The sequence below is a fragment of the Toxotes jaculatrix genome, chromosome 3 (assembly GCF_017976425.1).
Source record: "Toxotes jaculatrix isolate fToxJac2 chromosome 3, fToxJac2.pri, whole genome shotgun sequence".
Lineage (NCBI taxonomy): Eukaryota > Metazoa > Chordata > Actinopteri > Toxotidae > Toxotes > Toxotes jaculatrix.
The window spans coordinates 11863457-11878515 of NC_054396.1; the positions used below are offsets into that span (position 1 = coordinate 11863457).

Here is a 15059-nt window from a genome sequence, read left to right on the forward strand (position 1 = left end):
AAACACTTACACTTTTCCCAAAGGTATGAGGAATCAAACATAACAGTTAAATGAAGTAGGCGGAGACCTTTAATTTAGTTGCTGACAGCAAAACCACCTCAATTACTGGCTTGTCTTACATTAACAGAGAAGATACTTTCTACAAAGCAAATTATGAAGGGGCGGGGGGAGTTAAGGGTTCAAGGTGCTGACCATTGGTCCAGAAGTGTTACTGTGGTATTCCCATAAGAAAAGACAGTGGAGAATGACTTGTATTTCTCTTTTTTTAAGGTAGTATTTTCGTCACAGTTATAAACTTCTTTGTGGGTATCTGCATTGAGTTATCTCGTCCCCGGTTGCTATGGGAACATGACCTGGATGTACTCCAGCTGACAGTGATAAGAGTGCAGCTCGGCTTGTCACTGCAGTGTGTGTGTGTCTTGTCTCACTGAAGAGAGACAAGATACACACACACACACACACACATTTAGTTGAGTTGGACATTTTGCTTTCTCTTTCTAATCTTGAAAATGAATCAGTGTGTGATTAAAATACTTTCAAGGACAGTGTACCTTCCTGTCTTCTTTTTATGAATGGTTTTTGGACTGATGTTTATAGTCTCAATTTCTCCCCATCAATGACATATTCTCATACCTGGACATGCTGGGTATAACCATGTTCGTTGTGTGCACACACACACACACACATGCAAACACACACGGCTGTGTCAGCTGGTTAATCCTAATCTGAACTCCAACAATGACAAAGCACTAATCGGAGGTATGGTACAAGCAAACAGAACAGAACCAGATGAAGACACTGTGCTACTGATCATGTAATCTCTGTCGTGCCGATTGCATGAAGTTAATCTCGCTCAGAAAGGGAAAGACAGTTCTGCTCTGTACATAATGCTACGAGACTGTGGTTTGTTGAGTTTCTGTCAGGTGTGGCTTGTGTTTGGTATAAATCAGGTTGTGAACACAATACTCATATTGTCTTACTCTGTGTTTGGTAAAAGATAAATAGGAGGAACTCAATCGACCTGCTGGCATTTAGCATGATTGGGTTGTGTGCTATATGGCTGGGATTCTAAATCACAGCCATATACTTAAGTTGTTGCTTGGTCATTGAGCTTTACCTTTGACATGTTCTGCCCTCCCACGTGAAAAGATTCAGCTGGTGGCACCATGTTTCACAGAGGCAGCTAATGTCTGTTTGTAACCTTAGTAGGTCAACAGTGGAGTTAGTTGTAACAAAGACTTCTGTGCACAGGGAAGAATATGAAAAATGGGTAAAATATTCAAAAACTGCTTCAAACATTTTTATTTTAAATTTAATTCTTATTATTCCTTAAGCTGGCTTTCATGTACAAATGGGCATCCTGAAAGCTTGGAAATATGCACAGCTTTGAGTTTGGCAGCAGTTCAAGGAGCAATTTAATATTCATGATCATCTTAAGATCAATTTGAGAGGCTTGTTTGATAAATGGGGGAGGCTGCTGTAAATGTTTGTGCATTATTTCATGGCAAAGTGCTGTTAGGGTTTATGAGAAATCGTGCCTGTCGTGCGTGTTTATGGAGACAACACCCTGGTAGCTGATAGTGTGGTGGGGCTGTGGTGCAGAGAAATCAGCAGGGATGCATCCTGAAGCAGTTCCACCTGGATACCACTGACGTGCACTGACAGGCCTGGAATTAGAGGGAAACACCTTTTAGCTCAGTTCTTTAGAAGAATAATTAGAAATGGCTTTAATATTCATGTTTAACTTTCACTATGGGTTTTGTGGATATTTAAAATCGTTTTTTGTTCTTACAATCAATGTTCTCTATCAAGAAGACTTTGTAACATATATGTATGAGGCTGACATCCATTAACTTAACGATAAATATACAAAGCACATAGTTTTTTTCCTGCCTGCCGTGCTTCCTGCCTCCCTTATTTTGCATCACTGATGACTTGTTAGACAGCACAGTGTAATGGAGGCTGCAGGTTCAGTATTTATGAGACAGTGCATGAGCACCTCTTCTAAACCAACACTCATTACACAAAAGAAATAAGGTGCGTGAGAGAGGCAGAAAGTAGGAGATAGGATGTGATGACAGATTTTACACTCGTCTCTGTGCTGAGTGGTTATTAATGAGTGAGATGACAACAGGGGGATATTACAGTGAGTCTCACCACCTGTTTTATCAGCTGAGGCGGAGAAGAGAGGGGAGATCAGGACATCAGCATGGGGTATGGTCTGGTTTTAGGTTACAGATGCAGTGCATCTATGAACCTAAGGAAAAAGAAGTTGTCTTCTTTTTATTTTGATCCTCATACGTTTGTTCCAAAACGGTGTTATTCCTGCAAGCAGTGGTACAGAGATCTGTTTTGTGTTCATGCAAACTTGCAAGAACTTGCATTTTTGCTGAGATCAAACAAACTAGATTCCACTTACATAAGAATGGTATATATGCACAATTTTGTGTTCATTGTTTTTTTTTCCATTCTTGGTGGCAGTGCAACAAGCTAACCTCACACAGTACTGACTTATTTTCACCTTAAAATGTTCATATGGCTTATGTGTTAGCAGAAGGTTACTCAGTCTTCCAGCAGATGTGGAGAAATATTAACATTCACTTGGAGTCATATGTCTGTCCACTTGGTGAACTTCTTTAACCTCTGTTTTTGGTCTCCGCCAACTCCTGAGAAAATAATTTGGCTCTTTCGCTGCTAAATGCTTCACTTTGTTTTCTGTGTTTTCTCTCTGATGTTTGGTGCTGGAGAAGTAGCGTACAGCGGGTTTACAGCAGCTTGTGTCCTGAAAACAGCTGTCTAACGTGTGGAAACAATGCTGACGAGAGCAGAGACACTGAACCAAAACAATAAAGGTACAGGCAGTTAAACCAAAACAATGAGCTGAAAGACCCTATAACACTTCATAGACATGAGTAAACCTGCAGAGGTGCAGACCTGTAGAGACCACTTTCACATTACAAGTTGTCCTTTGATGAAATGCTAATGAATTGCTAAGTTAAAGATAATGTTAGTGCAGCTTTAGTACTTAAAAACTTTTTTATGTTGTCATCTTCGCTTCATTTGGCTTTGCTAAATCAGTCTTTTGCATGCAGACACACTTACGTCAACACAGAGTGCTGCTTGATTGCATTCATCTGCTTCACACATCCATATGTATGTGACCTTCAGTACAATGCATGCGTGTATGTGTTACCCTCAGTGTGAGTCAGTCTTTGTTTGGAGAAACACAGAGTGGAGAGGTAAGATATGGGACAGGGGCAAGGAAAGTACGACGATGAGTCTGTTGTCCTCATCAGTCAGGATGATCTGAGATCAGCACTCTCCCTGCTTTGTAAAGACTGTTCCCAAAAGCACAAAATCAATCCCAATCTTCTGCCTCCCTGTACGCGCTTTACTGTGTAAACATGGTTTCTGGCTGTATCTCCTATCCTTTATCACTGATCAGTGTCTTTACAGCACTGTTAGTCACCTGTAGAGCTTTTATTTTCTACCTGTCAGCGCAGCCTTTCCTGGATGGCAGACTGATGGTTGAGTTGTCTGTCAACAGTCATTGGATCTGGTGTGTGATGGGAGGAGGCGGGGGAGGAGGGGGGTGACCGTTTGTTTGCATTTAAAACAGCTAAGGAACAGACACAATGCGTTGGCTTCTCACACCATATGATGGATATGTGTTTTTCTATTATGAAGGTGATGTTTGATCAATAGACAGAAAGAGAGTCAGAGGGAAGGGAAGTGCGGCAGCGGAAAAGTCCACATTAGCGATTAGTCTCTGCTGTTATCAGGAGAAAAAGGAAATGGAACAGGCCCCCTCCACTGCTTCTGTCATTCAAGCTTTTGTCCTGATAGTCTGTTTTCACTGGCAGCAAACTGAGGGAGGGCCACAAAACAGGCAAAGGTGTGAGGATGAGGACAAGAGCACAGAAACAAAAGAAGAGCCTGATGGTGTTTTCCTGTGCAGGGATGATGAAGCCATAAAAGATAACAAGAGTAACGGTGGAAAGAAGGTCTTGTTCAAATAGTCCTCGATTGAGAAATTTGATGAGAGTAGATGTTGTCAGCTGATAAATGGAAACGTGGAGGCAGCGGCTGGCTTCCTCCACTGGCTCAGTGCCAGAGGAGAGACAACAGAGCTCTGAAACACTCACAGCTCAAGAGAATACGATTAACTCTGTCCCTTTATGGGTGTGTGTTGTGTCTTTACTCAAGTGTTTACATTAGGGAAATGAGCTCTTTGGCTATCGCCGGCCTTTTCTCTGAAGGTTGACTGAGCATGAATACGCACATAGAATAACGTACACACACACACAGAATAATGCACACACACACACACAGAGGCATTACTGGCACTCGCTGTCATTGGCAGCGATCACAGCGGCCTGATTTTATTGCTACTCTGGGCTGGTTGGTAACACACTTGGCATTTGGTCCAGGCTGTTTTCTGAACCGTGATTGGATAGTAGGTCAGCAGTTGGGTTTCAGGTGAAGATTACTAAATAATGATTGGGTATTAGCATTTGTAGTTTGCCATTTGGGCACCATAAGAAGAATACCATTATCCTCTTGTAAATACAAACACATGCTCACACACATGCGGTCATTACACATTAGAAGTCTCTGAGCACTTTATGTGGTTCCCAAGGAAACTGGACCCTCCTCAATGTCCCAGCTGAGGGAAAAAAAAACTGGAAACTAGACTAAGACTCTTTATTGAGTGTTCAGTGTGTGTGTGTGTGAGAGAGAGAGAGAGAGAGAGAGAGAGAGAGAGAGAGAGAGAAACAGAAACAGCGTGCATTGTAAAAATATTGTCAGCTTTGTTGTAGTACCATGCTGTAAAAGACTTCTCGAATTACGATTTTATATAAAAATATTAGGACTTTTTTCTTAAAATGATGACTTTGTGTCAAAGAGACAGCTGTGGCCGGAGGCTTTATGTTTTTGGCTTTTCTGTCCATCCATTTGTATGTATGTCCACCCGTCCCATTCTCATCAACATGATATCTCAGAAAAGCCTTGAGGGAATTTATCCAGATTTGGCACCAATATGCACTTGGACTCATGGATGAACTGATTATAATTTGGTGCTCAAAGGTCAGAGGTTAAGGTCACTTTGACCTCACAACGTTTTTGGCTATAACTCAAGAATTTATGTACTAATTGTGACAAGGTCAACTTCAGTGTGACATTGTAATGTCCTGTAAACATTATTCAGAGCCATAACTCAGGAACAGAAGGGGAGATTGTGAGCATATTTCATATTTGGTTAGATGATGAGTTAGCGACATTAACCTTAGGTTCCCACCTTGAAACTGTAGTGATTATATAGATCATCTTTGCTGTTGGTTTGAAGACTTTTCAAACCAACATCTTTGCTGTTGGTTTGAAAAGTCTTCACTTCATATATTAAATGAGTCTGGACAGACATGGATCTAAACTGCAACTTGAGTGGTTGGAGGAGCCATAAAACAACAAGACAGTAAGACTGTATTCTCAAAATATGCCAGACTTCCCAGTAAATGTGATTTCTTTACTTAGATCCATTCAAATTGTGCAGAATTCAACAGCAACATTTGATACATTACATTTTTTTATACTTGACAAGACATATTTCAGTGTACTGAGGTTTCACTGGAGTCTAACATATGCTTTCCCCATTCAGCATTCTGATGTAAATGTAAATGTTTGTTTGCATGCTTGTGAATCATTTTTAAGGAAATGTGAAACCTTTTCAAAGGCACTGATCTTATGAGGGATGCTGTGAATATCAGAAAGGTCTTGAGGACTGTGTTCGGGATTCTGGTGGGTCCTCTGCCTCCCTCATGTTACAGATTACTTCACTCTTAAGTCACGCATCAATGACTTTTGCTGCTATCAGCGTTTGATGTGGCAATTACTCTGTGCCTATGTGTGTTTGTTTGCTTTTTTGTCTGGTTCTAATTAGCACTATTGGGTTTGATAATTATTGTATTAAGTGAATCCCCTCAGAGGTTTTGGGTAATGGGTTTTCTGACTTTGTGTGTGTGTTGTTTGTTTGTGTGTCTGACAGAACTGGGTTTGGGGCTTCTGACAGAACATTGGGGTACATCATATTAGAAACTCATCTTCATCTTTGTATGAAGAATTCATGTATAAAAGGTAGCAGTATAGGTGTGTATGTGTGTGTGTGTGTGTGTGTGTGTGTGTGTGTGTGTCATATGGGGGACTCTGTTTAGTCCCCAGGGTATTTAAACTACTTTCCCATTAGTGTGCAAAGATGAGAAGAGATAGATGCCTTAATTTGCTGCATCAGGGATCCACAACCTGCTTCTCTGTGTTTATCTCTACGCCTTCGTCTCATACAGACATTTAATTGTGGTGTTATGGGCTATTTATAGCTGCTAAATTTTCTTTTAGTGTGTGTGCATGTGGTCAGAGCCTGGATCTTTGTGCATATGGTGTGTGTGTGTGAGATGTTTGCTGCTCCGATCAATGTTATGGATCTGATCCTTTGTTGGCGCAGCTGGCTTAAATGTTCATCCAGCTGAGCCGCGGTGTGATTGTGTGTGTGTGGATTGATTATTTATAGCTGTTCCATTTCTTCTCCCTGTGGATCACTGATAGGCTGTCATTGTTGTTTTTGTGCCTTCTTGGTATATGTGTGTTTTTGCTTGTGTGTGTGCCAGACATGTTTGTCTATTCTCATTTGATGCAGAGCTTGTCTTCACTGAATTCAGCCACACTGGTCTTTGTTGGTAGTCTTTGACTCCTGCTGTGAGATGGTCGGGGGAAAGACAGAGAGGACACTGTGAGGAAGCATGCAGAGCCTTAAATCTGAACACAGATGTTTGATTATGTAATATTTTGGGGCTGCAGCCAATAAGCATGTTCATTAGTGCTTAATCTTTCTGTTATCTTTTTGAGTCCTTGATTAATTTGTTATATATTTGTTGTATAATATATCTAAGAAAATAGTGAAAAATTGTTTTGTAGAGCCCAAGGTGATGCCTTTTTCTTGTCGGGATAACAGTCCAAAACCCAAAGACAGCAGCAAATCCTCATTTTTGAGAAGCTATATAAACTCCCTAAAGGATTAATCAATTATCAAACTCAAAAATACAACCAAACGTAAACCATGCTGCTATTTGAATTTATGCACTGGCAATGACTTGGGTGTTTGTTCTCTGTCAGAGATTAGACAGCAGAGACAAATCCTGACAGCAGAGACCTGGCCGCCCAGCAAGTAAGTCAGCGGTCAATGCGAGGCGACGGCTTGGATGTTCTTTTTTTAATGTAAGTGAAGATGAAAAGTTAATTATCTTAATGGGAGAAGGACTGACGACTGCAAAATGTGGTGCCTCAAAGCCTGCATAATGGCCCTGAATAAATGGAGGTGATAAATGTGTTATACATTCCCAGTCTATATATCTGACCAACTGCCATCCCTTACTGTAGTCTACCTCTTTCTTTCTTTTTCTTTTCAATGTCTGCTGTCAAGTGTTGACATTTCTGACACTTGTGACCTAAAAATATTGCATACAGAAGACGGATTTGCATTGAGTATAAACCGAGAGAAAAGGGCAGAAAAATGACCCCCAGCCCTTTTAAAATACGGCTGCAGCTCGCACACACGCTCGTAGACACACACACACAGACACAGCCCATTGTGAAGAGCCAACGCACTTCTCCTCTGCCATATCCAATTTATGTTAATAATTGGCTTAAACAGCACTCGAATGGTGTCTGTGGTTTCAGATACATTAACCTCAGTGTCAAGGTCACATCCCTCGATAAAAGAGACTCATCTGTCTGCAAGCTGCTTTCTGTGTCACACCGTCTGTCCTGAGGTGGTCTGTGTCAGTGTGTTGCTGCTGAATCAGACTATTCTAATGCCTTTAATTATTTCCTGGAAGACCCCTTAAAGGCCTGAAAGAGGGGTAAAAAAAAATGCTGTTGTCAGCTCTGTGTGTGTGTTTCTGTAGCACCATAACGACGCGTGGTGAAGGGATTACAGTGAGTGTTTGTGGTGGGTGTGGTTCTTAATGCATGCTTGAAAGAGGAACCGTGTGTGTACTGAAGATAGTACAGTAGGTTGTTTTTGATCTGTGTGTGTCTTTGTGGAGTGCCCGCTATCCCTACAGCAGCTGTATGTGGTTGTTGGGGATTTTTCTTGCTTTGCATAGCTTTACACAATATGTATGTGTGTCTTTGTTGTAGCATTCCAAAGGGAGTTTCTAGTGTGGTCTTAGTGTGCGGGGGAGTTGATTTGCATCCCCTGAAGATTGAACTGAGGGGCTTAGCATGTGGAGAGGTGGACCCCATGCTCCGATACTGCTGGCTCATGGCTTTTCCCGCAGCTTAAAGTGATTACCTCTCCACTGTGTCCACATCGTACCACTGAAAGCCTAAGATTAACACTGGGCCGCACGACAGATCTTGTGTTTTATGTACATCGCATTAGGTGGGAGCAACGTTAGACCTACAGTTTTCTCACGATTAACCAGCACTGCGGCACAAACACGAAAAACAGTGTCACTTCTGTAACCGCCACATCTCCATTCATCAGCCATCCGTCTTGCCTCTGAGGGTTTCTGCCGTTGCTGGCAAACAAGTTAAAATGATCCTAAATTTAAACACTCGGCCCTCATTCTGTCATTGAGTTCAAAGGCGTTGTGCAGTGGCTGCTTTCCTTTGGACTCATCTAATCAAGGATTATTTTACAATTGGGATGTCAGGTGAAAAGCAATTAACTGCAGTGAACTACCTGTCAGGACGGAAAGCCCAGCAGAACTGTGAGTCCTGTGCAGCAGGATTAACAGCTGCTTTAATAATGACTTATGAGACTTATGAGTCTGCCTTATCATCAACAGTGGCCCTACTTGCACTAGTTTTTCTCAGAACTGTCCATTTTATGCTTCATCATGCTTCTCATTTTCTATATGTTCTCTGACTTTGTAAATCAACAGCACAAGCAACTGTGCTGTTGTTGATGTATGTGCTTTGTCCTCAGGCTTGTTCTTCCATGTTCTAACATATCTCAGTTTAGTTCCCCTTTATACAGCCCTGTGAATGTCTCTTTTGTCTTTTTGTGTATGAGCCCATTGATTTGAGCAAGTCTGCTCCACTTTCCTCTACCAGTCAATCAAAGGGAAGTTTCATTTTACTGTCCCTTTCAGATCGACGTAGTGACTTGGTATAAACAGCTATGGAATATGGTGCATTATGTCACCTATTTTATTTACACTTTTCCTGTGTTTTTACATTTATTAACTGAAATCATTTACACCACTTTGGGTGTCGTCTAAGCTCAGACATCCACTTTTAAAGGGGAGCTCCACTCTTTGGGAGCTCTCATTTCTATAAAGCCTTTTGCAGCTGCAGAGAAAGCTCCACAAAGTTTGATAAATTACCTCAAATGACATCACTTGAGTCTGCGTCGGTTGGGGCTGAAGACATAAATGAAAGAAATCTGGTTTTGTGGAGTTAGAAAGAAGTGGACTTACCAGACCTCTGTAACCTACTCAGCGTCTCTGCTGAGAGAGCTTCTGTTTTGAGGGTGAAACACTCAAAGTTTCTGTTGAGCTCAGTTTTGCATGACAACCCAGTTTCATGGTGTTTCAAAATCTTCTTGATTGTCATAATTACAGTTATCATCTTGCCAGAGCCGTCTTTGGTTAAATGTCTACTAGAATAAAGCATATGCTGTGCTTTAAGGTCATATTTATTAGGGATGCACCGAATTTTCGGCCACCGAAAATTTTCGGCCGAAATGGCCCAAAAGTGCATTTTCGGTTTTCGGCCGAAAGACTTTTATCACCGAAACCGGATGTTTTGATCACGCAAGCGAAAAACGCCGCCAGTGCGAGCTTGTTTGGAAAGGCCAACATGTCCGCGGTGTGGACGTATTTCAGTAAATCTGAGAAAGACACACGGATAGCGATTTGCAAAACGTATTGTAGAAATTTCAAGAGGGATCTGCAAAGAATTTCTCCACGTCGGGTTTATTTTTTTCACCTGAAATCCAAACATCTCGATCGCTGTGCTGAATATGAGAGGAATGCAGCGCAGAAAAGGAAAATCCCTCCGAGCACGCCCAGCCCGTCTGTGGCGGACGTTTTTTTTAAAGGCAATGAAGTTTAAAACTTAAAGCCCTGCAACTCTTGGTGCATTTGTTGCTGTTAAAGGCCTGCGGTAAACATATGGGCTATGGCAAATTTTGTTTTGATACACTGTTATGTTGTAGTCCTACAGCGAAAATTTTAAAATGCACTTGACTTATATGCACTTTGTGTTTTTATGAGAGAACATATTTAATTTTACAATCTTGTTTAAATTGATTTATTCTTTGAAACATTCATATTAATTTATGTAATCATAATACCTTGTAATTTTAATGAGGTTAGTACACAGTCATAGCCATAAATGCAATGGTACTAATAATTGGCAAAATAATTTCTTTCTGTTTTTCGGTTTTCGGCCTTGGTTTCCTCATTTTCGGTTTTCGGTTTCGGCCAAGAATTTTCATTTCAGTGCATCCCTAATATTTATTAAAAAGACTTGTTATTTCATAGTCTGGACTTAGATCTTTACATTTTTCTTTGGACTCTTTATGCTTTATGCTCTTACTCTTCTGAAATTATCATGAGGTCAGAGGGGAGTATGTGTAGCCTGTGGGTCAGATTGTCACGCTTGATCGACACTGCAGTAAAACGTTAAAGCATTTCAGGCGACAGTCACAGTAACTGGCCTGTCTGCTGTGTGATGGCACTCATTTTACGTGTTTTAATTCATGATCATGTAATCATTTTACCCAGTTACTGAGTGTCTCCTTTTCTTCTGTCATCTCTTGCCAGGATTCGTCCTCAGATGGCCAAGGAGAAGATAGAGGGCTGCCACGTGTGCACGATGGTCACACCTGGAGAACCACAAGTCCTGCTGGGAAAGGACAAGGCCTTCACCTATGACTTTGTGTTTGACATAGACTCAGAGCAGCAGCACATCTACCAGGCCTGTGTGTACAAGCTCATCGAGGGCTGCTTCGAGGGCTACAACGCCACCGTGTTCGCCTATGGTCAGGTATGACAGCGAGGCTTGGATCCTTTTTTTAAATGATGAAGTAATGAAATAGAGTGTCATAGTTTTTGTGTTTTTTTTAATATTAACTTAAGTTTTAATATATTCCATATTTTGTTTGCAGATGCTTTGTGTCTATGTGGTTGTATTTTAATTACATTTTTTTAAATTAAAGTGTTTAAGATGACTCTCTGTGGAATGTATATCCACCATGGCATCTGAGCATAACAACAACAAAGCAAGGAGAAAACAGAAACAAACGAACACAAACAAAAAAACCAACCCGAATACCCCTCCCAATCCTGTAGGAGAGACACTGTGCATCCTACATTATTCTGAGGAATCTGACAGATGGTTAACATAACCGCATCTTTTACACAATCCACACTTATACAAATAAATATAGCAAATTAAAACACTTACTAAGATGTTATGTCTCAGAGTATTGTGTGGCTGTATTTACTGCTTTTACATCTGTTGTGAACTTGTATTCTGAAATTTCTTTGCAGGGATCTGCAGCAGTCCTTTAGAGGCTGGCAATCTGTTTGTCTAGCTCCTATTGGAAAACAGATGGTTACAGGGACATTTCGCAGAACATATATCAGCTTTATTACTTCTTGTTTATTAAATTTCATCGTGGTTGATGAAATGTGTTTCAGACGGGTTCGGGGAAGACCTACACGATGGGGACGGGCTTCGACGTGAGTCTGAGCCAGCAGGAGCAGGGCATCATACCGCGGGCTGTTCACCAGCTGTTTGAAGGAATCCAGAACAGGAGGGTGCGCGCCCAGGAGGCCGGCACCCAGCCACCCGATTTTAAAGTCAGCGCCCAGTTCCTAGAGGTGAGCAGCACCCACATGTAGTATATGGATGTACAGCACATGTACAACCATGCTGCAACACATTCTTTTGTGTTCTCGTCTCTTAAGTGCAGTGTTGATATTCTTACTTGCAATTGTGCGTGTGTGTGTGCACGCGTGTGTGCTGGGGCTGATATTGGTCCATATTAACTCTAACCAGATGGGGCAAAACAAGGAGACGAGGGGATCAGCCCCCTCTTTCACAAACAGGAAGTGACAATCTGATGACAGATGGGCAGGAATGTCTGCTTGTGCTTTGTTGGACCTGATTAATGTTGGCCATTACCCCTGACATTATTCCTCATCACTGTGGGGTAGAAGATGGATAAGAGCGAGGGAGCAGAGGGAGGCTGAGATGCTTGTGTAGGAGCAATGAGATAATATGACAAGTAATGATTTCCTTCAGTGTCTTTTGTCAGGCGAATGTTTGGGTTTTCTTTTAGGGGAAGACGGTTGTATATGTGGGTGTGTGTAAGATGCGATTACATTAATAATCATTCTGTAATAACATTTCATATAGAAAAACCGAAATCATTTTTCTTTATTTCTGTTTTTCATTTCTGCTCTGGTCTCTTCTGTTAGTGTTTTCTTGTAGGTTCTCAGGTCAAAAGGTTATCTCTGTTGATGGTAAACAGATGGCTGCGTGTGTGTGTGTGTTTGGCAGTAGGTGGGAACAGCTGAGTTTTCAGCTGACCTCTGTGGCCCTTGCCCTCATTGGTTTTTGAGAGGTCATTCACTGTGACCTCTCAGCCCGCAGAGCTGTGTGTAAAGAAGAAACACCGATGTGAGAAACAGAGAACATGAGAATCTGCTCAGAAAAAGCAGTTTATAGTGACAATTTGAAAACATTTCAGTTTAATGCTTATGATGTTGCTTAAAGCAGAGAACTGCCCCAGTATTGGGGTCATAAATTGTGTAATTTTTTTGTGAATTAAATGTGTTTGTATCTCTTGTTTTTTGTAGTTGTACAATGAAGAGATCTTGGACTTATTTGACGGAGCCAGAGATCCAGAAAGTCGGAGCAGGAAGTCAAACATTAAGATCCACGAGGACGCCAGTGGCAGCATCTACACCACTGGAGTCACATCCAGACTGGTCCACTCAGAGGAAGAGGTGGGTGCTTGTATTTGTTGGCGTATATTATACTTTTATGCTTATACTGTATGTATGACGTCTGTCGTCATTTTGACATTTTGTCAGTCTTTTTCTCTTCGTTGCATCTTTGTGTTCTAAAACAGTTACACAGCTAAAATCTGAAATAAAAAAACTCCTAAAGGTCATGTTTGTCATTCAGGGATGTTTTTCACCCCCTACACTGCTACGACTTGGTCAATATCATCCTAACAAAGAACTTTTTTCAGAGCTCACATTTGCTTAGATTTTTAACAACACGGTCCTGAAGGTCCAAATTTTATGAATAAATTCTGATTACTTGTCTAGAATTTCAAAATAAGAACTGGGAGCTTCTGTTTTAGCTTGAAATTAGAGTGAGTGGTATTGCTTTGCAATTTCGAAGACGCAATGAGTGTAGACTGGAAGAGACAGAACATGGGTGCTGCCAGAGATCCCCAGCAACCCAGAAAAGTCTGCCAAGAACCATCTGGTAGGATCAAATAGGTTGACGGTAGTAAGAGAGACTTGGCTCTAACATGCTTTTAAGCCAGACAGGTTGAACTCATGAGGCTAGTTTGTTTTTTCACATCAGATGTATAAAGTTCAGCTTTTTTGAGAATCTTGTTTATACACAGCCACCTACCAGGGGTGAGTAATCGTTGTCAAGAAGGGGAACTGATTGTCAGTGACACTGTGGAGGCAGGAGGATGTGTTGGGGTCAAGAGGGCAGGAGGAATAACTGTTAGTGGAGATGTGACGAGCCAGTGACAAAAGAGCTTAGCAGAGGAGACAGGTGGTGGTTTAGGCCTAAGTGGTGGCTGCGAAAAAGACACCTATTCTATGGTATTATCAGGTTTCTTTGCAAAGTAGTTGACAGAGTAGGAGAAAAGATGTGAGCAAATTATTAAATGAACAGTAGAAAGGAAAGAAAAGAAACTGTGAGAGGCAAGGCAGGTTGTGCCTCTTTTTTCTTCTCGTGCATCACATTCCCAACACTTCAGACAGCCGAGAGACAAGTGGAGACAGATGGACATTCCTGTGGGAGAGAGAAACGAGAGAAAATGTCAGATCAGGGTGAGTGAGGTGATGGAGTCAGAGCAGAGAGACAGGAAGGGGGATGAAAAAGGAAATTAAGTGGTGGACAGAGAAGTAAAGATGTTGCTGTTTTTGCCAGCTGTTGACACAAGCAGCTCAAAAACATGTTTGTGGAAAGTTTGAAGTCACTCAAGTGAGTGGTTTCCCACCTTTGTTAAATACGCTGACATGGGTGTTGAGTTCTTCTCAGAGATCAGCAAGTGATTATGGGTGGTGATGCAAAAAAATGATTCTTTTCTTCAGTAAAAAGTCATGCCCAAATATCTCCCTCATTGTGTGTCTGTGTGTGTGTGTGTTGCAGCTGCTGCAGTGCCTGAAGCTCGGCGCTCTGTCCCGCACCACAGCCAGCACCCAGATGAATGCCCAAAGCTCCCGGTCACACGCCATCTTTACCATCCACGTCTGTCAGATGAGAGTCTGCCCGCAGCTGCAAATGGTGAGATTGGGTTTGGGGCTGAAGGGGTGAGGTGGGTGTTATTACAGTTTCATTAACAACTCATTTTAGGTAAAAAATGTGTTAAAAAAAAAAAAAAAAGATTAAAAAAATCTGTATATTTTGGGAAAAACAAGAAAAAATGTCAGAGGTGCCAGAACAAGCTTAAAATAAAAAGAAAATATAGTATTACAGAGACAACAGCATTCAAGGTGATGAAATAATTGAAATTTTAGAGTAATATTGTTTATTTATTTATTTCTGTCCACCCCCACCAGCAGAACGGAGGAGGGGAGAACGGGGAGGTGAATGGTGTGGATGCCAGCCCAATTGCCCAGCCGGAGTATGAGACGCTGATGGCCAAGTTTCACTTTGTGGACCTGGCCGGCTCTGAGAGGCTCAAACGAACCGGAGCCACAGGAGATAGAGCTCGGGAGGGAATCTCTATTAACTGTGGACTGGTGAGACACACAGAAACAGACTTTGTGTGTGCGTGTGTGTGTGTGTTTGTG

The 15059-nt window shown here is 41.6% G+C and overlaps 1 protein-coding gene across 5 annotated transcripts in view; it reads left to right on the forward strand.

Moving 5' to 3' along the window:
• The window catches only part of kif21b (kinesin family member 21B), a 60305-nt gene that overhangs the window by 12474 nt on the left and 32772 nt on the right, over positions 1 to 15059 (forward strand). For 3 of the 5 annotated variants that reach the window (XM_041033962.1, XM_041033964.1, XM_041033966.1), the window contains exons 2-6: positions 10827 to 11049; positions 11706 to 11888; positions 12870 to 13019; positions 14416 to 14550; positions 14826 to 15008. In XM_041033962.1, the coding sequence (XP_040889896.1) occupies positions 10827 to 11049; positions 11706 to 11888; positions 12870 to 13019; positions 14416 to 14550; positions 14826 to 15008 (874 nt within the window). The remainder of the gene's footprint in view (positions 1 to 10826; positions 11050 to 11705; positions 11889 to 12869; positions 13020 to 14415; positions 14551 to 14825; positions 15009 to 15059) is intronic. The other 2 variants (XM_041033963.1, XM_041033965.1) reach the window with 1 other exon arrangement.